At 34.4% G+C, this 24,717-nt stretch overlaps 1 protein-coding gene across 1 annotated transcript in view; it reads right to left on the bottom strand.

Moving 5' to 3' along the window:
* The window catches only part of COG5 (component of oligomeric golgi complex 5), a 266,210-nt gene that overhangs the window by 215,933 nt on the left and 25,560 nt on the right, over nt 1-24,717 (bottom strand). Inside the window, exon 6 of the mRNA XM_057733615.1 lies at nt 23,268-23,388. Within this exon, the coding sequence (XP_057589598.1) occupies nt 23,268-23,388 (121 nt within the window). The remainder of the gene's footprint in view (nt 1-23,267; nt 23,389-24,717) is intronic.

The raw sequence follows: 24,717 nt of genomic DNA, 5'->3' as shown, positions 1-24,717 counted from the left end.
GATATTATCTTCCGTTGTAATTCTTTTGCTTTTTAGCATTTTCATTGACTCACAGAACCAACCCAGAGCAAGTTATTATTACTGAAAATGGGCTGCCAGTGAATACAATTTAAATATATAAAGAACGCAGTTCAGATGACTGAATATAGTCACCTTACAGAAAAACATATGCCAAAAAAATACATAATGCATTTCAGACAAACAATGACTTTGGTGTAGGGTTTCTTGGAGTCTCATAAGTCCCCCGAAATTGTGTGCAAAATTTAATGGGTCGGGACTTCCCTGGTGGCACAGTGGTTAAGAATCCGCCTGCCAATGCAGGGGACATGAGTTCGAGCCCTAGTCTGGGAAGATTCCACATGCTGTGGAGCAACTAAGCCTGTGCACCACAACTACTGAGCCTGCGCTCCAGAGCCCTCAGGCTACAACTACTGAAGCTCGCATGCCTAGAGCCCATGCTCTGCAACAGGAGAAGCCACCATGATGAGACACCTGTGCACTACAATGAAGACTCAATGCAGCCAAAAAAGAAAAAAAAAAGGAAAATTCAGTAAAAAGAATTACATGGGAATGAATAACATAATATTGTCCAGGCATAAAACCCTCTACAATTCTAGTTTAATCCTAGGATAGATTCTAGAATACTCAAGCAGTGGATCACAACCATTTTGTACACATCTTCAGGGCTGATCAGACTGGCTGGAAGAGAGAAATAGCACTTCCAACTGACAAAAAGACAGACGTTCTTAAAAACAAAACAAAATAAAACGGCACCCAGGTAATTCCGATGTACTTATTCCTCTCATCCTCCTCACTCCCCAATTTTCAGAAATTCACTAAGAGAAATGGATAGAGTGATTGGCCTTCAGAAAAATCTTCCATAAATATTCTCTCTCTACAAAATTCTAGAAAAACTAATTGGCAGAAAAATGGTTAATTGCAAAACCCTAAACCTGAAGAGCCACCTGAGCTGAGGCAAAGACTAACATTGGGAGAATTACACTCTACCCTTGACAGAGATGGCTGCCAGCAAATTCGAAAATGACAAGTTAAAGAACTAAATTTTCATCAACTGGTTTTAAGATAAATCTACTTCGTCCGAAATTTCTAGCCCTCATTAAAACATCTTCTGCCTATCAATGATTTAAAGATACAGTTTGAACTGATCGGAGCTAAAAACAAACAACTGTGCTTTCAACTACATGATAAAGGACACCATATAAATATTTTATCACTGTTGTTAAATATAAGAAATAAGATATGAGAAGCTTTTGCTTCTTTTCTTCTATCACTGCCATTTATATTAGCAAATATCCTTACTGGTTCTACAACACAACTAACTTCTCAAACTACATAAATGTTTCTAAAATCTTAATGAGTAATATATGTCACAGGATCTAGTAGGCAGATCACAAAATGCCCTGACAAAATTGGCAAGCAGAAATAACCATAAAATCCTAATTATCATCATAAATAAGTCTTGTTATCTTGTAAGCATTTTTTTAACTTATAAAAGCACTTATAATATTATAATAGCACTTAGCCTTCATTTGCCCAAATTTGAACATTTCATAAAAGGTTTGGGTTGTAGGCACTTACAGAAGCAGCAGCGATAAGACAAATATGTCAACATCAACATCACAAGGCAAAATATAACTACAACAAGAGTACAAATGAAGAGCAATGGTGCACACATCCCTCGAAAAGATGCAGAAAAAGGAAACAACACTTGAAATAAACTCTGACTGAGGAATAAGACTGGCTGATGGCCAGTAACAGGCGTAACTATAAAACTATAAAAATTGTATTAAAAAAAGAAAAATCAAAGAATAAGATAAAACAAATTGGGAATTATACTTACTGTGTATAAAACAGAGCAAATTTACCTCTATTGTGTAAAGAATACATACCTACAAACCAATACAGCAACAGGAAAATGGGCCAAGAAAAAGCAACTCATCAATGAGCCACAAATGACAAATACAGCAAAAACAAAATGCAAATGAGAATAAGTTAAAAAAACAAATTAATATACTGTTTTTCACATATGTGACTGGAAAACAATTTTTAAATGCTAATGTCTATTAATTACGACAAAGTTGTAGGTATACTCTCTCACATTAGTATTAGAAAGAAATTTCATTTTGAAATAATAAGCAAAATCTTAAACATAACCTTTGACCAGAAAATTCAACATCTTAAATTTATCCTAAGGAAACAATGGAATAATTTTGCAAAAATGTGTCTCCAAGCATGATCATAAAAGGATAGTTATACTAGTAAATAAATTAAAATGACCAAAATAGTTAACAGTAGTAGACAATTTACATAAATTACTGGAAAGTTTTCATCTGGATATTACCCAGCCATTAAAATGATATAGATTTATGATTATTAACATGGAAGGATGTCCATAATGCAATATTAAGTACAAAAGAATATGTATAATAGATGTAGTAATGCACAAGGAAACAGCTGGGATATTTCCCAAAATGAATCCCAAGGTGATACCTACCTACACTTTTTAGTTTTCAGCAATTAATATATATCTGAATTTTCTAGTTTTCACAATTAACATAATTATAATTTTACAAATTAAAAAAAATATTCTATTAAATCATTGATAGTAGTATGACAGTAATTAATTTTTAAAATAACACTAGAATTGAGCTGATTATTCTGAAAAAATAAAAATATATAGCATATGGCAGGCCTTATGAAAAGTCCTTCCTCAGCTACAACTAGGAACTTAATAGTCACCAAACATAAATATAAAATCATATTATTAAATGAAACTTATACGAGTAAAATTGAGCCTTTGAAACAAATTAATTGGTCACTAGGACATATTTAAAATAGACATTTTCTTCACGAAAGTACTCTCCAGATTGAGACGGCTTTGTCAATATTCAGGTCTTGTTTCTCTTCAGTTTTGTTACCTTTCATTTATGAGCATACTTTATAAAATACTCATTCCTCTGCCATATTTTGTAGAAATTAAAAAAGATGAAAACATATCACAGTTATTCAATTTTCTTGGTTTATTTTAAACCAAGTACTAGATAGCATTTTTCTCATTTCTTCCTCCCACATTCAAAACTGTATTTTTCCAAAGTTAAAATGTTAAATATATGAAACATAACATTTTTCATTTTAAAAACCCTGGGCAACTCCATAAACACAGCATATTAGTTGATTTCTCCAGCCCTTGGTATGTTCCTTTTATAAGTTTTCTGATATTATCTTGTACTTTTAATTAGGCCAGGCTATCAAATTTAAAAGAAATTCATTAAGCTGTACACTTAGAGTTTGTGCATCTTTTTAATACTTCAATAAAATGTTAAAAATAAAACTATGAGATCTATTTAAATGATGCCTGTTTAATGCTCTTAAATGTTCTCTAGAATACATTTAAGTAACCAGAAGCAAAATACAAACCCTTGACTAAGATGTATTTTTATTTTCTTAGAATACTCAAAATGAACGCATTTAAATCCCAAACCAATCTCATCTCTCAGAAGAAAAATGCAGGCAGCATCAAAGGAGAAGAGGAACTGTTACCTTAAAATTTTTTTTAATTGTTTTTAAGCTGTACAAGTCTTTCATCTTCCACTAACAAATAATATTGTTATAGCCTCTACCCAAAATTTACAAAAGTCCCAACTTCACACAATTCTTTTGTCTTATAGCACTTTGGTTCTCATTAGCACCTCCACCAGAGTACAAGTGGAAGAAATAAATAACAAGTGCAAGTAGAAGTCCTCTTCTTACTAGCTGTCTGATCCTAGGAACGTTACTTATCTCATCCAGATGGTTTCCCCATCTGCAAAATGATAATATCTACCCCTGGGGCTGTTGTGAAACCTCAATGAGATAAAATATATAGTGTTTAGAACAGTACTTGCCACAAAGCAATCAATGACAGCTTTCATTATTTTTCTGAAATTGTATTTTTTTAAATGTATTTTCAATTCAATTACGTGATGTAGTTATTTAAAAAATCACTATGGATTGATTACTGTAGTTCCTCAAAAAAGTACCTTTTCTTGTCTCAGTATTTGAGACTTGATTTTCACTTAAATATGTTTATTCTATATCAGTGCCCAGTTTTAACATCAAAGTCTTTACAGTAATACTTCAATATTATGTTACCAGAAAAAAAATGCACAAGAAATGTATATTATGTGATTTTTTAAGCAAAAACAAAAAAGACGGCATTTTTGCACACGAGAGTGAATACAAGACCACAGATGATGACGTATAACCAATGTGACCTTCAAAATACATAAATTCACCCTTTAGCTCTATTTCTGAAGAAAGAAGGATAAGAGGAAAGGAGTATTGGAGGGACCTACTATATGCTAGGCAAGGTTGAAAACAATCTATAAACTTGTCTCATTAAATCTACCCAACAGTCCTTTGAAATCAGAGAGAGAATTTACGTTGTCAAAATTCACACAGTTAGCCAGAGGGATGGAAATGGGATTTAAATCAAGCTCTAGATGGCTTCAAAGCCTAAGTTCTCCTGTCTCTTAATCACAAACTACACACCAGGAACAATTACGTTATTTTATGGTATAATTTTATGATGTTTTGAAGTCTCTAAAGTGTTGGTAAAGTGAATGTTACTGGGATGAAAGAAAGATTTGTGAATACTGTCTTGTTCTATTATTACGTTAAAATAACTACCCTCCAAGTGCCCATTCAACAAGATTTGTTCATAAGTCATTTATCCTCAGTAGAAGTTTTCCCAGCTACTCCTTTTCAGTTTTTATTTTCATTGCTCCATTTTAACCCACTCTAGAACATCAATTTCATTACTTTGTTTTAGGTAGAAAGTCTCTACATCAATTAGATGGCTGTTCTTAAGTATCCCCAAACCTTATTTAAAAAACAAACAATACCTTCTCTCTCTCCTCCACCCTCTGTCCAGCAATGATCACAGTTCAGTATTTAGGGTGAAGACCAAGCAGAATTCCTCAGAACACAGTTTAAAAACAAACAAGATTTTGAACTACTAACCTTACTAGGAAATTGTAGGAAAAACGTCCTGTTCACTGTATTGAGACCCTGACTAAATATTATTCTTATTTCTGTTAGAAGTTGAGAAACGATGGCTCATAGCCAGACTCCATCACATGCCTATAACCAGATCTGGAAGAACATCCAAATCCTACAAGCATCCTAAAGACCAAGATGGACTTGACTCATCAACATAACTCTAAGACGGTCTTAGAGACAAGCACATAGTAGGGTTTTAAAACATATCCATCAGCAGAGAATTGAATATGTAAACCTGATTAGAATAAAAAGTAGTTTTCTTTTACTCCCAAATTATTTAGCTGTAAAATCTTTTATTAAGAGCAATGGCGGGGGGGGGGGGGATGTATCAATAACCATATCAGAAAAGTATGCAAGATATTTTATAAGCCCTATCCTGTTACAGCTGTTTACTTTAACAACATCAGTTAACATTTCACATCTGTGTATAAAAAAGGTATCTGTTTCCTGCCAACAATAAGTCATATACCCCTGGCACTTTCTTCTTCCGTGAGGAGAAGCAGGAGACATTAAAACACTGTGTACATGTGTGTATTTTATTTTGTTTTGATTCTAATGTTTTCCTAGAACTTAACAGATGACTCATTCTCTTTCCTCCAAAACACAATCCTCCTTCCAGGTAGCGGATATGGTACAGATGCATTTGTTTCTTATTTGCTACCAGAACAAACTACCACAGACTTAAGAGGCCTGAAAGCTACACATTTATTAACTTCTAGTTCTGGAGGTTAGAAGTCCAAAACGAGTCACAATGGGCTAAAATCAAGGTGTTGGCATAGCTGCATTCCCTTCTGGAAGTTCTAAGGGAGATACCAACTCCTTGCTCATTCAATTTGTTGGCAGAATTTAATTACTTCAGGTTACAGCACTCGTCCCCATTTCCTTGCTGGCTGTCAGCTGGGGACAGTTCCCAGCTACTAGAGGACATGTGCATGTCCATGACTCCCTTCCTTTATCTTCACAGCCATCAATGGCAGTTAAGTACTTTCACGCTTCAAGTCTCTCCAGTTGCAGTTCTCTGGCTCACTCTTCTCCCTTCCTCTTTCACTTTTAAAAACTCATGTATTTAGAATGGTCCCATCTGGACAATCCAGAATAATCCCCCATCTTCAGGTCTGTAATCTTAATCACATTTGTGAAGTCCCTTCTGCCACATAAGGTAGCATATTCATAGGTTCCAGTGACAAAGATGAAAATAGCTTTGAGGGAGGCACATTATTGTGCCTACCATACAACACTCTACTTGTTGAGCTGCACTGACTTGAAGTTAGGAACAAAAGAGCATGTCACTACCTGTTGGCTAAATAAGAAAAGCTCTCAGGATAAGATAGGGTTCAAAATGCTAAGCAAACTTCATCAAATACTACCACGACCAGAGAATCCATCAATTTAAATAGACATTATCACTAAATCCTTACGTTTTTTTAAATGGAAAAATACCTAAATATCTTAACAACTTACTCAAGGCTAACTATATTTCTCACTGTAAAATAGCACTGGTTTCGGGATTTACCTGGTTGCACAGTGGTTAAGAATCTGCCTGCCAATGCAGGAGACACGGGTTTAAGCCCTAGTTCAGGAAGATCCCATATGCCACGGAGCAACTAAGCCCATGTACCACAACTGCTGAGCCCCCATACTGCAACTACTGAAGCCCACGTGCCCAGAGCCTGCGCTCCTCAACAAGAGAAGCCACCGCAATGGGAAGCCCACACACCACAACGAAGAGTAGACCCCCTAACGCACAACTAGAGAAAGCCATCGTGCTTTCTGGGCAGAAAGCCCACAAAGACGCACCACAGCCTATTTATTTATTTATTTATTTATTTATTTATTTATTTATTTAAAAAATAGCACTGGTTTCTACCACTGGGCTCTTCTCTCTGTTCATTTTCTTCATGTTCCACAAATCCTTATATGGAAGAAAGCTTCCCACAAAGCTAAAGACACACTGGAAGACACACAGGCTTAGATGAAATCTTCTGAAAAGCATGACACTTTTTATATCACAGAAATAAAAATGAATTTGTTAAAATGGTAATAAGACCAATGAGTGTAAGACACAACCATCCAAATCTTAGAATCCCCATATTAAATATATCTAAAGACTAAAGAAAGGGTGTTGCTGCGTTAAACTAGTTTTGGCAAAGAGAAAGAATAACTTCTATGGGTATAGTATTTCTGTTGCTCTTCTAAGTAAATGAAAGACTTACCTTAGAGAACAGAGTTAAACAGACAGAAAAAAAGATCCCATAAAACTGATTTTAATCTTTTAAGTAAAAATTTCCACAAAATATGTCATCCTTCCAAAACAAATTAATAACTTTTAATAGTAGTAGACTCCATAAGGCAAAGTAATGATAAAATGACTTGGCAACTTTACTGTTCTAAGTTTCTATGTTACTTAGACTCTATGAAACATTCCTGTATACATTCATTCTTTGGGAATACAGAGATTTTATATTCATAAAATTCAAATTCATAATGTTCAAGCTCTGAACATTACCTCTAATCATATTTAAAACCTAAAACTAACGCATGGATCCTCAACCTACACAGATTTTTATCAAAGTGATTCAAATTTACAATGGTCATCTGATTTTATGGACTTTGAGTACATATACGCAAAAGGCAAATACAAATTATTTTAGTCTAGGTTCCACTAATGGCAGACTAAATTGGTCAAGCGTAGTTTCCTGCAGATAATTTCTAAACCTATATAAGCCATTTTTAAAAACACACTTATCTGAAGGCCCTGAAAAGTGATCAAAGGCAGGGAGTACCAAAGGAAAGGTTACATCTGAAATACATAAATTGCAATGGATAAGGATTCCAAGTTTGGACTTTTTTGCTTAAGGGCACTGACCATCATTCCAATGCCCATTCATTCAACTCCCATTCCAATGCCCACATCTCTTACAACAGAAAAATACATATTTACAGTCTGGAGGTGGTAGAGAACATCAATTAAGTCAAAAAAGAGTAACTACAAATTTAGAAAGAAAAATCCTAAAAAGAACAAAGCCACAGCAGGAGCAAGGTCCAAGTCCCTGGCTTAGCATTAAAATATACACATGGGGGAGAAGGGAGGATCCAGGAGGATGCAGGGAAAAACAAGCAAAAATCAGAAAGGTGTCTACCCTTAAAAGACTGGCGAGACATGTGAACTTAACTGCTTTTTTTTAGACTGACGGTTTTCCGCAAACAGTACACAGCTCATCGGTAATTATCAGAGAAATGCAAATCTAAAGTACAATAAGGTACCACCTCACACCGGTCAGAATGACCATCATTAAAAAGTCTACAAGTAACAAAATGCAGGAGAGGGTGTGGAGAAAAGGGAACCCTCCTACACTGTTGGTGGGAATGTAAATTGGTGCAGCCACTGTGGAAAAACAGTAAGGGGGTTCCTTACAAAACTAAAAATGCAGTTGCCGTATGATCCAGCAATCACACTCCTGGGCGTATATCCAGAGAAAACTGTAATTCAAAAAGATACACGCACCCCTGTGTTCAATGGAGGCAACCTAAATGTCCATCAACAGATGAATGGATAAAGAAGATGTAGATATATATACACGATGGAATACTACTTGGTAAAAAAGAATGATATAATGCCATTTGCAGCAACATGGATGAACCTAAAGAATATCATACTAAGTGAAGTAAGTCAGAAAGACAAAAACAAGTACCATATGACATCACTGACATGCAGAATCTAAACTATGACACAAATGAACTTTATTATGAAATGGAGACAGACTCACAGACAGAGAAAACAAACTTATGGTGACCAAAGGGGAAAAGAGATGGAGGAAGGATAAATTAGAAGTTTGGAATTAGCAAACTGCTATATATAGAATAGATAGCCAACAAGGTCCTATTATATAGCACAGAGAACTATATTCAGTATCCTGTAATAAACTAAAACAGAAGAGAATATTAAAAAGAACATACATATGTATAATTGAATCATTTCTCTGTACACCAGAAACACAACATTGTAAATCAACTATACTTCAATTTAAAAAAAAATTACTCTACATGCAAAGAAATAGGTGTACATAACCCAAACTCATGGAAAAAAAATTAAAAGGTAGGCCATAGAAATTCACTCTGCAAGTGGGCTAATACCAGGAATTTAGTAGACAATGATTTCAAAACAGCTAATATTTCACCTGAAATAATTCAACATAAACACTAAGTAAATTGTGTTAAATTAAAGATGCATGTTGTAATCCCTAGAGGAATTTCTACAAAAATAATGCAAACTTATAGCTAAAAAGTTCCTAGGCAAAATAAAACGGAATACACAAAACTATCTGATTAACACAAAAGAAAACAAGAAATTCCAATAAAGAAAAGCCCAGGACCAGATGGCTTCACTGGTGATTTCTACCAAACATCTAAAGAATAAATACCAAACACTTCTCAAACTTCCAAAAACTGAAGAGAAGGAAACACTTCTAATTCATTCTATTAGGTCAGCATTACCCTGATACCAAAGCCAGACAGAGACACTACAAGAAAACTGCAGGCCAATATCTCTTATAAATACAGATGCGGGAGTTTCCTGGTGCTCCAGCGGTTAGGACCCCACACTTTCACTGCCGAGGACTTGGGTTCGATCCCTGGTCAGGGAACTAAGATCATACAAGCTGTGCAACACAGCCATAAAAAAAAAAAATCCGCAAAAATGCTCAACAACATACTAACAAACTGAATTCAGTAACATATTAAAAGGATTATACACTGTGACCAAGTGGGATTTATCCCTGGAATGCAAGCACAGGTCAACATATAAAAATCAAAGCAATAGACCACATTACTAGGATGAAGAAGGGAAAAGAAAACACATGGTCATCTCAGTTGGTACAGAAAAAACATTTGACAAAATTCAACACCCTTTTGTGGTAAAAAAACAAACAAACCAAAAAAACCAAACAATAAATTAGAAATAGAAGAGAATTTCCTCAGCATAATAAAAATCATACATGAAAAACACACAGCTAACATCACAGTCAATGATTAAAAACTGAATACTTTTCCCTAAGATCAGAAACAAGGAAAGGATGTCTGCTTTCACCACTTCCATTCAACATAGTACTGTAAGTTGCACAATTAAGCAAGAAAAATCCAAGGCATTCAAATTGGACAGAAGTAAAATTATCTCTGTTCACAGATGACACGATCTTATATGTAAAAAACCCTAAAGACACACACCATACACATAGCTAATAAATGAATTCAGCGAAGTTGCAGGGCACAAAATCAACAACACAAAAATCAGCTGTATTCCCATATACTAGCAATGAACAATTCAAAAATAAAGAAAATTCCATTTACAAAAGTAAAATACCTAGGAATAAATTTAATAAAGGAAGCTGAAAACTTGTACACTGAACACTATAAAAGACTGCCAAAAGAAAGTAAAGATCTAAATAAATGAAAAGATGTCTGTGTTCATGAACTAAAAGTCTTAATACTTTAAGGTGACAATACCACCCAAAACGATCTAAAGATACAAATACAATCCCTATGAAAATCCCCAAAGCACTTTTTTTTACAGAAATAGAAAACCTCATCCTAAAATTCATATGGAATTTCAAGGGATCTTGAATAGTCAAAACACTTGAAAAAGTTGGAACACTTGACCTCAATTTCAAAACTTACTACAAAGCTTCAGTAACCAAAACAGTATGATACTGGCATAATAATACATATTCCATACACCAATGGAATAGAAGATAAAGCCTAGAAATAAATACTTACATAAATGGTCAATTAAATTCTGACATGGGTGCCAAGTTCACCCAATGGAGAAAGGATAATGTTTTCAACTAACAGCGCAAGGAAAACTAGATATCCACATGCAAAAACATGAAGCTAGATCCCACCCTACACCGCTATAAAAATTAACTCAAAATGGATCAAAGATCTAAACTGAAGAGCTAAAACTACAAAATTCTTAGAAGAAAATAAAGGGGGAAATCTTCACTGTCCTAGATTTGGCAACCATTCCTTAAGTATTACACCAAAAGCACAGAGAACAAAAAAGAAAAACTCGATAAATTGGACTTCATCAAAATAAAAAATTCTCCATCAAAGGATACTATCAAGAGAGTAGAAAGACAACTCACAGAATGGGAGAATATATTTGTTAATCATTTAGCTGACAAGGGACTAGTAACCAGAATATATTTAGAACTCAACACAAAAAATAAATGACTTTTCAAATGGATAAAAGTTTTTTAATCCATTTTTTCAAATGGATAAATGACTTAAAATGAATAAAAGACAAAAAACATTTCACCAAATAAGATATAAAATGGTCAATAAGTACATGAAACATGCTCAACATCATCAGTCTTAAGGAAAATGCAAATCAAAACTATAAGATACTACTTCACACTCAGGGTGACGATTATTTAAAAAACAAAAAGGAAAATAACAGGGTTGTGAAGAAATTCAAATTCTAGTGCACTGTTGGTGGGAATGTAAAAACGGCAGTTACTGTGGAATACTGTTTGGCACATCCTCAAACTGTTAAATACAGAATTATCATGACCCAGAAATCCCACACCTAGATATAAACCCAAAAGAACTGTAAGCAAGGACTCAAATAGATACTTGCACACTAATGTTCACAGCACCATTATTTATAACAGTCTTTTCAAAAAGTGGAAACAAGGCAAGTGTCTATCAAGAGATGAATAAACAAAAAGTGATTTACACATACAATGCAATATTATTCAGCCATAAAAAAAGAATGAAGTTCTGATACATGCTACAACATAGATGAACCTTGAAAACATTATGCTAAGTGAAATAAGCCAAAAGGACAAATACTGTATTATTCCACTTACATGAAGTATCTAAAATAGGCAAATTCATAGAGACAAAAAGTAGAACAGAGGTTACCAAGGGTTGGGGAAATGGGAAAATGAGGAGTTACTGCTTGATGAATACAGTGTTTCTCTCCGACGTGATGAAAAGGTTCTGGAAATAATGTTGAGGGTGACATAACACTGTGAATGTATATAATGACACTGAATTTTACACTTAAAAATGCTTTATGAAAAAAGGACAAAAGGAAAAAAAAGGAAAGACAGAAACAAAAGAAAAAAAGATGATAAAAATAGAAAATAGCAAACTGGCAAACTCAATCCAACCATATCAATAGTTAGTGAAGATATAAATGAACACTCCAAACAAAAGAAAACAAATTATAAGAATAAAAAAGCAAGGCCCAAGAAATCAAGATAAAGTAATCAAAATAAAATATGGGAAATAAGGACAGACACATATATCAATGGAACAGAACAGAGTTCAAAAATATACCTCCAGATACATGGTCAATTGATATTCTAAAAAAGTCTCAAGGTAATTTGGTGGAGACAGGAAGCTCTTTTCAACAAATGGTAGATAGATACCTTTATGAGAAAAAATACCTTTCAACCTTTCCCTCATATTATATAAAAAATTACCCTGACATGAATCATAGACTTTTACACAAAAATTAAAACTTTTAGAAAAAAATGTAGAAGAAATTTTTTGCAACTGTAGGATAGAAAAAGATTGTCTTAGAAAGGGCTCCAAAAGTACAAACTATAAAAAAAACTCACTCCCCCCCACCAAAAAAAAAAGATACACTGGGCTTCATCAAAATTAAAAACTTCTCAAGTAACACCACTAGGAATACTAAAAGACAATGCACATATATTCACAAAAAACATTCACATCCACATACACACCTGACAAACTTGTATCCAGAATATAAAAAGACCTCAAAAAATAAATTAATTAAAAAAATAAAAAGACCTCTCACAACTCAATAAGAAGACAAACCCAGTTTAAAACAAGGGCAAAAGCCTAGTTATCCTATATTTCATAAGGCTGTCTTATTGAACCCTCTTAGCCATTTTTTACTTTTGTGTAAGTCAAATGCACTTCAGTCCAAAGCTTAGATCTTAATCCATACACTTGGGTTAGGCACACAAATTTACTCTTTTGTTATCATTAGACATTGTAAGAGACAAGAGTTAATAAAATGAGATGGGATAGTTTAGTCCTGGAGTAAATTAGGGGTGAAAATGGACTCCAGTTTGAATTGAGTAATTTAGTAATATTTGTTCCACAGTAGTTGATCACTTGTTTTAAATTCATATTTGTCTTAAAAAAAAAAGGGACAAAAGATCTAGATAGACACTTGACAAAGATAAACGAAATCAGGTTCAACATCATTCATAATCATGTATATGCAAATTAAAATCACAAAGAGATACCGCTGCACATCGATCAGACTGGCTAAAATTAAAATGCCTTACACTGCCAACCACTGAAGGATGTAAAGCAAATGGGACTCCTATGCTTTGCTGGTGGAAATGTAAAATGGTACAACCATTTTAGAAAATAGTGTAGCACAGAGGAAAGATCAGTGAAGACACAGGGAGAAGGTGGCCACAGGGAGAAGTCAAGTAGAGAGGACTCAGAAATAACAAAATCTATGGACACCTAGATCTTGAACTTCCAGCCTCCAGAACTGTGAGAAAATATATTTTTATTGTTCAGCCACCCAGTCTGTGGCAATTCTGTTATGGCAACCCCAGCAAATTAATACTGTTGCTATACAAGAATATTGTAAAATTATCCATTGATTTAAATAAAAGAAAATAGTATAGCAAATCTTAAAAAGTTAATCAAAACAGTTACCAGATGACTCAGCAATTCCACTCCTAGGCATTTACCCAAGAGCAGTGAATATAAATGTTCATGGCACTTTTATTCACAATAGTCAAAAACTGAAAACAACGAGAATATGCATGAAAAACTGAGCGGATAAATATATTGCGGCATACACATCCACTGGAATACTGCTCATCAAAAGAGTAAATACTGTATGATTCCATGTATTGATATATGAAATCCAAGAAAGGGCAAAATGAAATCTCTAGTAACCAAAAGTTTGTGTTGGAGGTGGGAGGATTGACTCAGGCACAAAAACAACTTTTGGGATGATGAAAATTTTCTACATCTTAGCTGTGGTGGTGAATAATCAGTGTCTACACATACGTATGTCAAATTCCATCAGAGTATCCACTTCAAATGGGTGCATTTTATATACATCACACCTGAATAAAGTTGATTTTTTTATAAATAAATTTAAATCATTTTGTTTGTTTCCCAAATAAGGAACACCCACCCCACTCTTAATCTATGTCTGGTTGCAAGTTCTTGTTTCAGTTTCTCTATTCAAATCCATCATTAATCCAGCCCCATCTGAGAAGTAAGAGACTAAGCTAAAAGTACAACAGAAATTTTTGTTTTTTTTTAATTAATTTATGTCTTTATTTATTGGCTGTGTTGGGTCTTTGTTGCTGCACACGGGCTTTCTCTAGTTGAGGCAAGCGGGGGCTACTCTTCATTGTGGTGCGTGGGCTCCTCATTGCCATAGCTTCTCTTGTTGTGGAGCATGGGCTCTAGGACATAGGCTTCAGTAGTTGCGTGGCACATGGGCTCAATAGTTGTGGCTCAAGGGCTCTAAAGCACAGGCTCAACAGTTGTGGTGCACAGGCTTAGTTGATCCGAGGCAGTGGGATCTTCCTGGAACGGGGATCGAACCCGTGTCCCCTGAATTGACAGGCAGATTCTTAACCACTGTTCCACCTAGGAGGTCCTAGAAATGTACTTTTAAAAAAGGAAGAAGAGAGGGAATTCCCTGGCAATCCAGTGGTGGTTAGGACTCGGCATTTTCACTGCCAGGAGCAGGGTTTGATCCCTGGTCGGTGAACTAATAAGATGCCGGAAGCCAAGCAGTGTGATCAAAAAAAAAAAAAAGGAAGAAATGGAAGGATTGATTGGGAAAACTGGAAAGAAGACAGGGAAAGATAGAAGAAGGGGGGTATGAAGAGAAATGATGAAAGAAGAAGAAAAGAGAAATGAAAGAAGAGAGATAATTTGATTTTATTTGTGAACATAACATATCCAGAAAAAAATTTTTCTTAAGTTTGTGAAATAAAAAAAGTGAGAGAACGGAATGAAATGGTAAACAGATCTGGAGTCTGTTTATTTGGTGCAAATAGTTAAGGAGAATATCTCAGTTTGGAATTTTAGAAATAGGGATAGTCTCCACCCCTATTTCCTCCTTTTCATCCACATTTTATTTGCACAGAAAACCTTCCCAAGAAGTTTGGAACTTCCCAGCTCACTTGCCTCAAGCCTCCTTAGCCCAGATGAGGTCACATGTCTGTATCTAAACAATTACAGAAAAGAATGAAACTATCAGGACCAATCATGATTTAAGTCCTGGACCAGGGGAGCAGTCCCTTCCCTGTGCCCAAAGTTATTATTAGGAAGATGAAAACTCAACATTGAACTCTGCCAGAAAGGATAAATGAGGAGAAAGAAATTGGTAAGTCAACCAGTAATGTATGTCAGACTGACCAAGTGTAGATTCATATGCTTTGGAAACCAAATTAAAATGTAAGAGCTGGCATCTTGTTTTGAAAAATAAAGATCCTATTCAATTGTTCTTTTCTGCAATATATGAAGGATGTCTTCAGTTGCTGACAAACTCAGCATTTTCCTCAAAAAGCTACTCTGGATAAACTTAAGAAGTGAACACAATTGAATCTTCAGAGATGCAGACCATATAATTTAGACATGGAAATTTTTCAAAGCAGATGTTACCAATCCCTATAACCACTGCAGAAAAATCTTTGTAAATCTCTACGTACTATCTGATTATGAGCATCTTTATGTATCCACGAGAATAAATTAGCCATATAAAACAGATACATCCCTTGGGACTTCCCTGGCAGTCCAGTGGTTAAGACTTCCCACTTCCACTGCAGGGACCTGGGTTTGATCCCTGGTTGGGGAACTAACATCCCGCATGCCATATAGTGGGGAGAAAAATTATATATATAGATATATATCCCTAGATAACTAACTTGGCCATTTCAAGTTGTATGGTATAATTCGACTGTATTTTAGAGAATGGTTTGCTGGATATAATGATTTGGGGATTCTTTTTCCCAAAGTGGAATTATTTTAGTTTTAATATAACTAATATGAAAATAATATAGATCATCACCACTGACCTCTAAATATATTCCTAGTTGTGATAATAAAACCATATCATCAGCATTATCTTCCATTTAGATATGGTAGAAAAACATTTCTGACTTATTGAAATAGATTTCATATCCCTAACACAGAAATTAAAACAAATGACTAAAACTGCATCCTATTTTACTGAACATGTCTCTCAAAACATCATGCCTGACTACCTGCCATGTTGTTTACATGGTATTAAAATGTAAAATTCTATGAATATACCTGTAATCATAAATTTACATTGAACCCTTTTAACTTAGCCTGTAGCCAATTTAGATTTACTAAACCAAAGACTGATAAAAACTGTTAAGCACAGTTCTTAGAATTTTTGTACATAAAATAATCAAGTATAACAGCAATGAAAAGTATAACAGCCTACTTAAAGTTCCCCCAAAATATCAGATTTAGAGACTCAAAGCTGTAATTCACAAGAAGTAGACTGACACCATTTTCTAGGAACAATAAAATAATAAAAAGGAACAGTGAATAAAATAAGAAGTCTGTATTTGGGGCATTGTTTATATTCATTTAAGATACATTGCAATTTTTAAAACTTATATATACTGGAATAGAAAATACAAGTATTGGCTTAACTGTCCAAATAGAAAATAAAGCCCTTAGAACCAAGAAACTGAAAATCTGGTACATTATTAACTTGAAGAACCTTACACTAAATTAATTTTTCTCAATGATGAACGTTCCAGCAGGGGTGACAAATAGTAAGGTACACTACAGAGCTTCCATAAGCATTACCTGACCACATGGAATAAAATATATACCCCAAAGTACTACTGTAACTTTGAAATGTATGAAAAATAATATACTAAAATTTACAGAAAGTAAGCTGCTTGTTTTCGTCTGGATATTAATCCTCGTTTTTCAACATTATGTGATTAAAGACAAAACCAATAAAATAGGATCATAAATGTTGTATGGGTATTATCTATTAAATATAAATTTGAATAACATTAAATTCAATTAGTTAAAAAAAAAAAAGGAGTTCCTAGGTGGCGCAGTGGTTAAGAATCCACCTGCCAATGCAGGGGACACAGGTTCGAGCCCTGCTCCAGGAAGATCCTACATGCTGCAGAGCAACTAAGCCCGTGCGCCACAACTATTAAGCCTGTGCTCTAGAGCCCATGAGCCCCAACTATTGAGCCCGTGTGCTGCAACTATTGAAGCCCACATGCCTAGAGCCTGTGCTCCACAACAAGAGAAGCCACTGCAATGAGGAGCCTGTGTACCACAATCAAGAGCAGCCCCTGCTCGCAGCAACTAGAGAAAGCCCATGTGCAGCAACAAAGACCCAATGCAGCCAATAAATAAATAAATAAATAAATAAATTTATTTTTTTTTTTCAAAAAGAGAGTTTATAGGTGTGTAATTTTAATACGGTTATGTCTCCACAACTGGCAATCCCATACATAAGCATAAATCCACTATTCGGGATTTGGGTACAGCATCATCCCCACCTGGTGGTAGCTGAATCCAGACACACATATAAGTAATTTACAGACCATCTAATTCAAACCTCCGTACTGAATATGTTTAAAAAGGCATATTGAATTTGTTACGTTGAAGTTGTCGCAAAAACCTAAGTATGTTTTAAATGCATTTAAGACAACATCTCACCTACAGATTACCATATAGTCAGAAAGTAGTCAGAAGTCAGAAAGAGAGAGACAAATACCATATGACATCATTTATATGTGGACTCTAAAACAGGACACAAATGAACTTAGTTATGAAACAGAAAATGACTCACAGACATAGAAAACAAACTTACAGTTATCAAAGGGGAAAGGAGGTAGGGAAGGAATAAATTAGGCGTTTTAGGATTAGCAGATACAAACTATTAAACATAAAATAAACAACAAGGTCTTGTGTATAGCACAGGAAACTATATTCAATATCCTGCAATAAACCATAATGGAAAAGAATATTAAAAAGAATATATACATATATACATATGTATAACTGAACCACTTTGCTGTACACCAGAAACTGACACAACATTGTAAATCAACTATACTTCAATTAAAAAAGAAGTCATCTCAGACCTAATTTAATACTGGAAAGAGTTACATGGCATATTTACAAATTTTCCTATCAGTAAACAATTTTTAAAAGCTTGAAATAATAAAACTTTCTACAATGTTCACCAACTACACCATCTTACAGACATATCAAAAAAAATTCATTAGTTCCTGAATTATCAATCACCTATTATGCGGCAACATTATGTAAATGATACTTTTCCCACCTATGCATAAATCAAAACTGTCTCCATATAAGTATTATTTTATTTATAAGACTGAGAAAGTATCAGTTACAATAAGAACATTAATGGATGAAACAAACTTAGACTATCCCTTCCTTCTATAATAAATATTTCATAAAATGTTTCTGTGATAAATTTGGTTTTAAGAATATTTTCCCATGATATACGGTGTTAATATACTGAAGCTCTGCAACAAAATCACAAAACTCAGAGAACAGACTATACACAACAAAATTAACGGAGGATATACTTTTTTGTTTTTTGCTGTGCCGCACAACATAAAATACATTCATTGTATAAACCATGGTATATCTTAAATGTGTCTTAACTGTGTCATCTTAACTAATGCTTAAAAAAATGTTACTGATTTGTAGTAAGGCCCATCTAAATTTTCAACTAGTCCTAAGACTTTTCTTGAAGAAAAACCATAAATCAATGTGATACAATTTAATCCTAAAATCTGCTCTATGTAGTTTTATTTTTTAATCATACACAATAATCTGCATGAAAAATTACACATAAGTCTACACTAAAAATATTCTGCTTATTTTGTCAATAAGACACCAGTATGATTTTAATTTTTACTTCCTAATGGTGTTGAGTATCTTATATGCATATTTTTACTTCTCTAATGCCTACTGATGTTAAGTATCTTCTATGCAAAGTATATTCTTTGGTGAAGTGTCTGTTCAAATCTTTTGCCTGTTTTTTAATTGGGTTGTTCTGTGTTCTGACCAATGTTTAAAGTTTTTTACACATTCCAAATGCAAGTCCTTTACCAAATATTTACTTTGCAAACATTTTCTGTCTTTTCATTCTTCTAAAAGCATCACTTACAAAAGTTTTAAATTTTGATAATGTCTAATTTACCAATTTGGGTGTGGCAGGGCGAACTGTGCTTTGGGTTATATATCTAAGAAATCATTTTCTAAATCAGAGTCCTAAAAATATTCTATGTTTCTTTTTAGAAGTTCTATAGTTTTAGGTTTTACATTTAGGACTATGATCCATTTTCATTTCTGTTTTTCTTTTCTTATATGAAGGTATGAATACAAGTTCACTGTTTTACATATGGATATCCAATTGTCCCAGTACCATCTGTTGAAAAGACGATCTTTTCTCCACTAAATGTGTCAAAAATCCGATGTTTGTACATGTGTGGGTCTATTTCTCAGCTCTCTATTCCATTCCATTGACCTATTTGTTTATCTTTTTGTCTTGATTAGTCATCGTAACAGGTCTTCAAATCAGGTAAGGTTAATGCTCCAACTTTGTTTTCTTCTAAAAGTTTTGGCTATTCTAGATCCTTTACATTTCCATATGAATTTTAAAATCAGTCTGTCAATTTTTAATAAAAGCCTGCTGGGATTCAGATTGTAATTGTGTTGAATCTATACATATCAGTTCAGAGAGAATGGACACATTAATAAACACTATAAAGTCTTCCAACTCACAGACATTTATTTACTTATTTAGGTCTTCTTTAATTGTCCTCAACAATGTTTTCTAGTTGTCAGTATCCAACTGTGTATCTTTTGTCAAATTCAACCCTAAGTAGTTCATATTTTTGATGCTATTATAAGTGGTATTTTTGAATTTCAATTTCCAACTGATTGTTAATATTATACAGAAATAAAGGGAATTCTCTGGTGGTCCAGTGGTTAGGACTCCGCACTTTCACTGCACAGGGCACAGGTTCAATCCCTGGTCGAGGAACTAAGACCCCACAAGCCACACAGCACAGCCAAAAAAAAAAAAGAAATAAAACTAATTCTTGTATATTGATCGTATACCCTGAAATCTTGCTAAACTCCTTTATTAGTTCTACTAACTTTTTTGTGTGAACTCAAATCAAGATTCTACTACACAGCTACTAGAATGGCTAAAATTAAGATGACTGACTATAACAAGTGTTGACAAGGATGCAGAAAAAGTGCAGTTTTCATATACTTCAGATAGAACACCTGGGTAATTTCTTTCAAAGTTAAACATACATCTACTATATGATCTGGCCATTCCCTACCTACACGTTTATCAAAGAGAAACGAAAGCATATGTCCATAAAAATACCTGTATATGAATGTTCATAACAGCTTGATTTGTAATAGCCAAAAACTAGGAACAAGTCAAACATCCATCAACAGGTGAATAAATAAACTAACTGTGGGATACCTATATAATGGAAAACTACTCAGCAATAAAATCAAGTGAGTTCTTGATACATACAACATAGATGAAACTCAGAATAATTAAGCTGACTAAAAAAAGCCACACTAAAACACATACAAACTGTATGATTCTATTTACATAAAATCCTTTAAAATGCCAACCTAGCTATAGTGATAGAAAGCAGATCCATAACTGCCTGAGGAGGAATCACCAAGGGGCATAAGGAAACTTTTGGGGGTGATAGTTACAATCACTATCTTAATATTGGTGATGGTTTCACGTCAAAATTTGCCAAACTATACATTTTCATTATGCTGCAGTTTACTGTGCATCACTTAGACCTCAATTTTGAAAAGAAAGAAAATGTATCAGCATGAGATAATAATCACTAGGTACCAGAATATACTTTTTAAATTGATATTTAGCTTTAAATTGATATATAATTCACACAGCATTAAATTCAACCTTTTAAAGCATACAATTCAGTGACTTGTTTGTATATTGACAAGGCTGTGCAACAATCACCACTTTTTAATTGCAGTACGTTTTCACCACTCCAAAGAGTGGTACCCATTAGCAGTCACTGACATTCCTCCCAGTGCCTCAGAATATAATTAATTTCCAGATGACAATGTATTTCATCGGGTCACCACAGGTCAAGCCTCAAGACCTTTCAAGTTTGAGAGATTGGTTTTAAGTCAATTTCAAGGGCTTGCTACTCTTCATCATTTTATTCTTTCTAATGAGAGCCAGAACCATACAGATATAGACACTGATTTCAGAGATGTTCCAATCACAGAAATAGCATTTAGTGTACATGTCTAACTGTAATAGTGATTACCAAATTACTACTTTTATTAACATATTAATTCCAAATATAGAAACTTTATCTCCTTCTCGGCTTCTCCCTATTATCAATGCCACGACTGGCCAAGAATGAACCACAGTGGTGAATGATGAGGACGTGATGCCTCTGAAATTTTTGAATAGCACATAATCTGCAAAGCTTTAAACATTTAAATTAACACAATCCATTTTAAGATAACTCCACCATTTACTATACTTTCTCAACAACTTGTAATCATTTAACATTTATAGGACTTCCCTGGTGGTGCAGTGGTTAAGAATCCGCCTGCCAAAGTAGGAGACATGGGTTCCATCCCTGGGCCAGGAAGATCCTACATGCTGTGGAGCAACTGAGCCCATGTGCCACAACTACTGAAGCCCCCACACCTAGAGTCCATGCTCCACAACAAGAGAAGCCACTACAGTGAGAAGCCCGTGCACCGCAACAAAGAGTAGCTACAGCTCTCTGAAACTAGAGAAAGTCTGTGCAATGAAGACCCAACACAGCCAATAAATAAATACATTTTTTTTTTAATCATAAAACTTTGGGTAAAGCCAAAGCCTCATTGGAAGGATGAGTTTATACTCTGCACTGCATCAACTTAGAACATTATGATTAATAATTGTGCCTTTTTTTTTAAAAAAAGGAGCTCACCATTTGCATCACTGCATCTGTTGTTTCTAGAAGTGGTGATAATCGTAATCAAAACCTGGCGAGTCTAAAACAGATGATTGAACTTGGTGTACCCCCCCCAAAAATAATAAATAAATAAATAAATAAAACCTGGTGAGTCTTCATCATGGAAGTGTGTCGGTGAGGGCAAACAGACGCGATAAACCTTGGAATAATTTGTGCTTGTTTTTAACGATTCTATTATCCGACATTTATTTTTCGGAGCACAGAAATTGTGATAAAGCAAAAAATAACAGCTGATACTAGGATTTTTACACTTCTATATTTAGCCCATATTGTGGAAAAAAACTGAAGCATTACTCACTGCTTTAAAATTAACTTTTTATATAATAGATTCCAAGCACACTAAATCACAAGTTTAGTATATTCCCAATGATGTACCTAAGCAATGTATTTGAGCATTATACATTGAGATGTTGTTGAAGCATGATTTGTGAAGGATATTACATTTCTTTAGTCAAAAATAGGGAAGAAGCATTACAGTGTTACTATGTAACTGAAATACCAAAGACAGGAAAATTCAAAAAGAACATGTAATGCACATCTTTCTGCTATTCTTTTGGCATAACTACTTTCAAAGCACATTTGAGATGGATATAATCAAAGACCTTTTGAATCTACAAAGGTAAAAATTCCACTAACCACATACACTTCAGAAAAATTACTGGGGACCCAATGAAAAGAAGAAAACTGCAAAGACTCATTAAAATCCAGGTGTTAGGTAGTTCTTTGTGCATTTGGTAGATATTCAAACTTCTGCCTGAAAAATTATGAACTGCTTCTTCATGGACCTTGCAACCTGTTAGTACTCAAAGCTGTGACTGCTACACTCTTGAATGTCAAGAGGCTGCTCTAAATGTTTGAGAAAAGAATGATGAATGAAGAAATGAATTCAATAGATCTTCTAGGCACCATGTCAACATGAGACTTGTCACCTAAAAACAGCGTTTCTCCTGGACATTTCCCCTAGGGAAAGGAAAACTTAAGTTCACATAAGACCAGTACACAAATGTCAAAGTAGCTCAATTTATAATCACCAAAAACTAGAAACAACACAAATTTCCTTCAATCAGTGAATCAATAAACAAGAGGACTTACCAAGTTCATTGAGACTCTGAGCAGCTTTTGTTATCTCTCTACTTCCCCCCTGCAGTTGTCCTTGGAGTCTCTTACTGAGATGCAAGATGCGAATAATTCTCCGAAGCAAATCACAGGCAACCTGTGCAATGTTAAATAAGTCAATCCATTAAGTTTTATTACTATGTGAATCTGTCTATTCTTTCCAGATGCTAAAGAGTCATTCATGTATTTTTTGTTTTCCACCAATCAGAAACCAAAAGAATCACAAGTCTTAAAAAGCAGCGTTTTACAATAAACTCTAATTTATCCCAAAGAGAATTTGGGACTGAGGTGCTATGAAACCTAAGTATTCTTCTCAGTCCTAGAACAGTTTTCTTCTCTAGGCCAGTGGTTCTCAGTCTTGACTTCATATTAAATTCAAATGTGTAGATTCAAAAGGTTCCAATACCCAAGCAAGACAGAGCCCTGACCACTTAAAGCAGAATCAGTATTTTTTTTTTTTTAAACATCCTCATTCAGTCTCAGTGTGTAGCCAAGGTTGACAATCACTGTGCTAGGGATGCTTAGCTTCCTACCACTTTTTCCCATTGTATCCTATCCTAGTTTCTCTTTCCTAGGTCCCTAGGGGAACAGACTTAAAACTCCTGATGTCACTAAATCTTAAAGAATAAGCACGCACTTATTGATTTGTCCTAATTTTTTATCATAATGACAAACTGTACAGTAAAAGAGAAAGTTATTAAAACAAAAAAACCCTATCATTTATATGTCACCCTCTAGTCCCTTTTTTGTTACCAGATCCAATACTGGGTCTTTAGCTATCCTTCTGGTAAAGACTAAGACATGAAATAAAGACTTATGTATTTCAAGACACTTTATTACAGAGGCAAACCAGGGCAATTGCCTGGGGAGAATGAGAGGAAGGGAGACTGATGGGATAACACCTATGTAATGACCTTCTGCTTCAGTGGTGATAATAAAGAAAAGAGAGACCATCTATGCTGCCGCATCATCGCCATCTTTGAATGGCCCTCTGAAGCTGGTTGAGAAGCAAGAATATCTCCCATCTAAGGAGGAAAATCCTAACTGGTGGCAATAAGAATTAAAAGCCCTAGGAAAACAGGGTCCCTGAGGCTTCAACTATAAACATTTTTTCTGAATGAAATACACATACACCTCAGAGCCACACACAGCCACACTCATGCACACACAACATACACAAACATACAATCAAATATATGTTTATGAACATATGTAAATCCAAGGCAGCCAAGTATTAAACATGTTTACCTGACTGCTTTTCTGAGTCACTATAGTCTGAAGTACTTAAAATGATAAAAGAATGTTAAGTAAGAATTTCCCCCTGTAAACTGGAAGATTTAGGCATCTAAATATTTTAATTAAATTTTATTTTCTGAATAGGTAATAGAAGCATATGATTCAAAATTTAAAACATTACAACCTAAAA

Source organism: Hippopotamus amphibius, chromosome 4 (genome assembly GCF_030028045.1).
Source record: "Hippopotamus amphibius kiboko isolate mHipAmp2 chromosome 4, mHipAmp2.hap2, whole genome shotgun sequence".
Taxonomy (NCBI): Eukaryota; Metazoa; Chordata; class Mammalia; order Artiodactyla; family Hippopotamidae; genus Hippopotamus; species Hippopotamus amphibius.
Note: the sequence above shows the minus strand (reverse complement) of the source record. Positions and strands in the feature narration are given on the sequence as shown.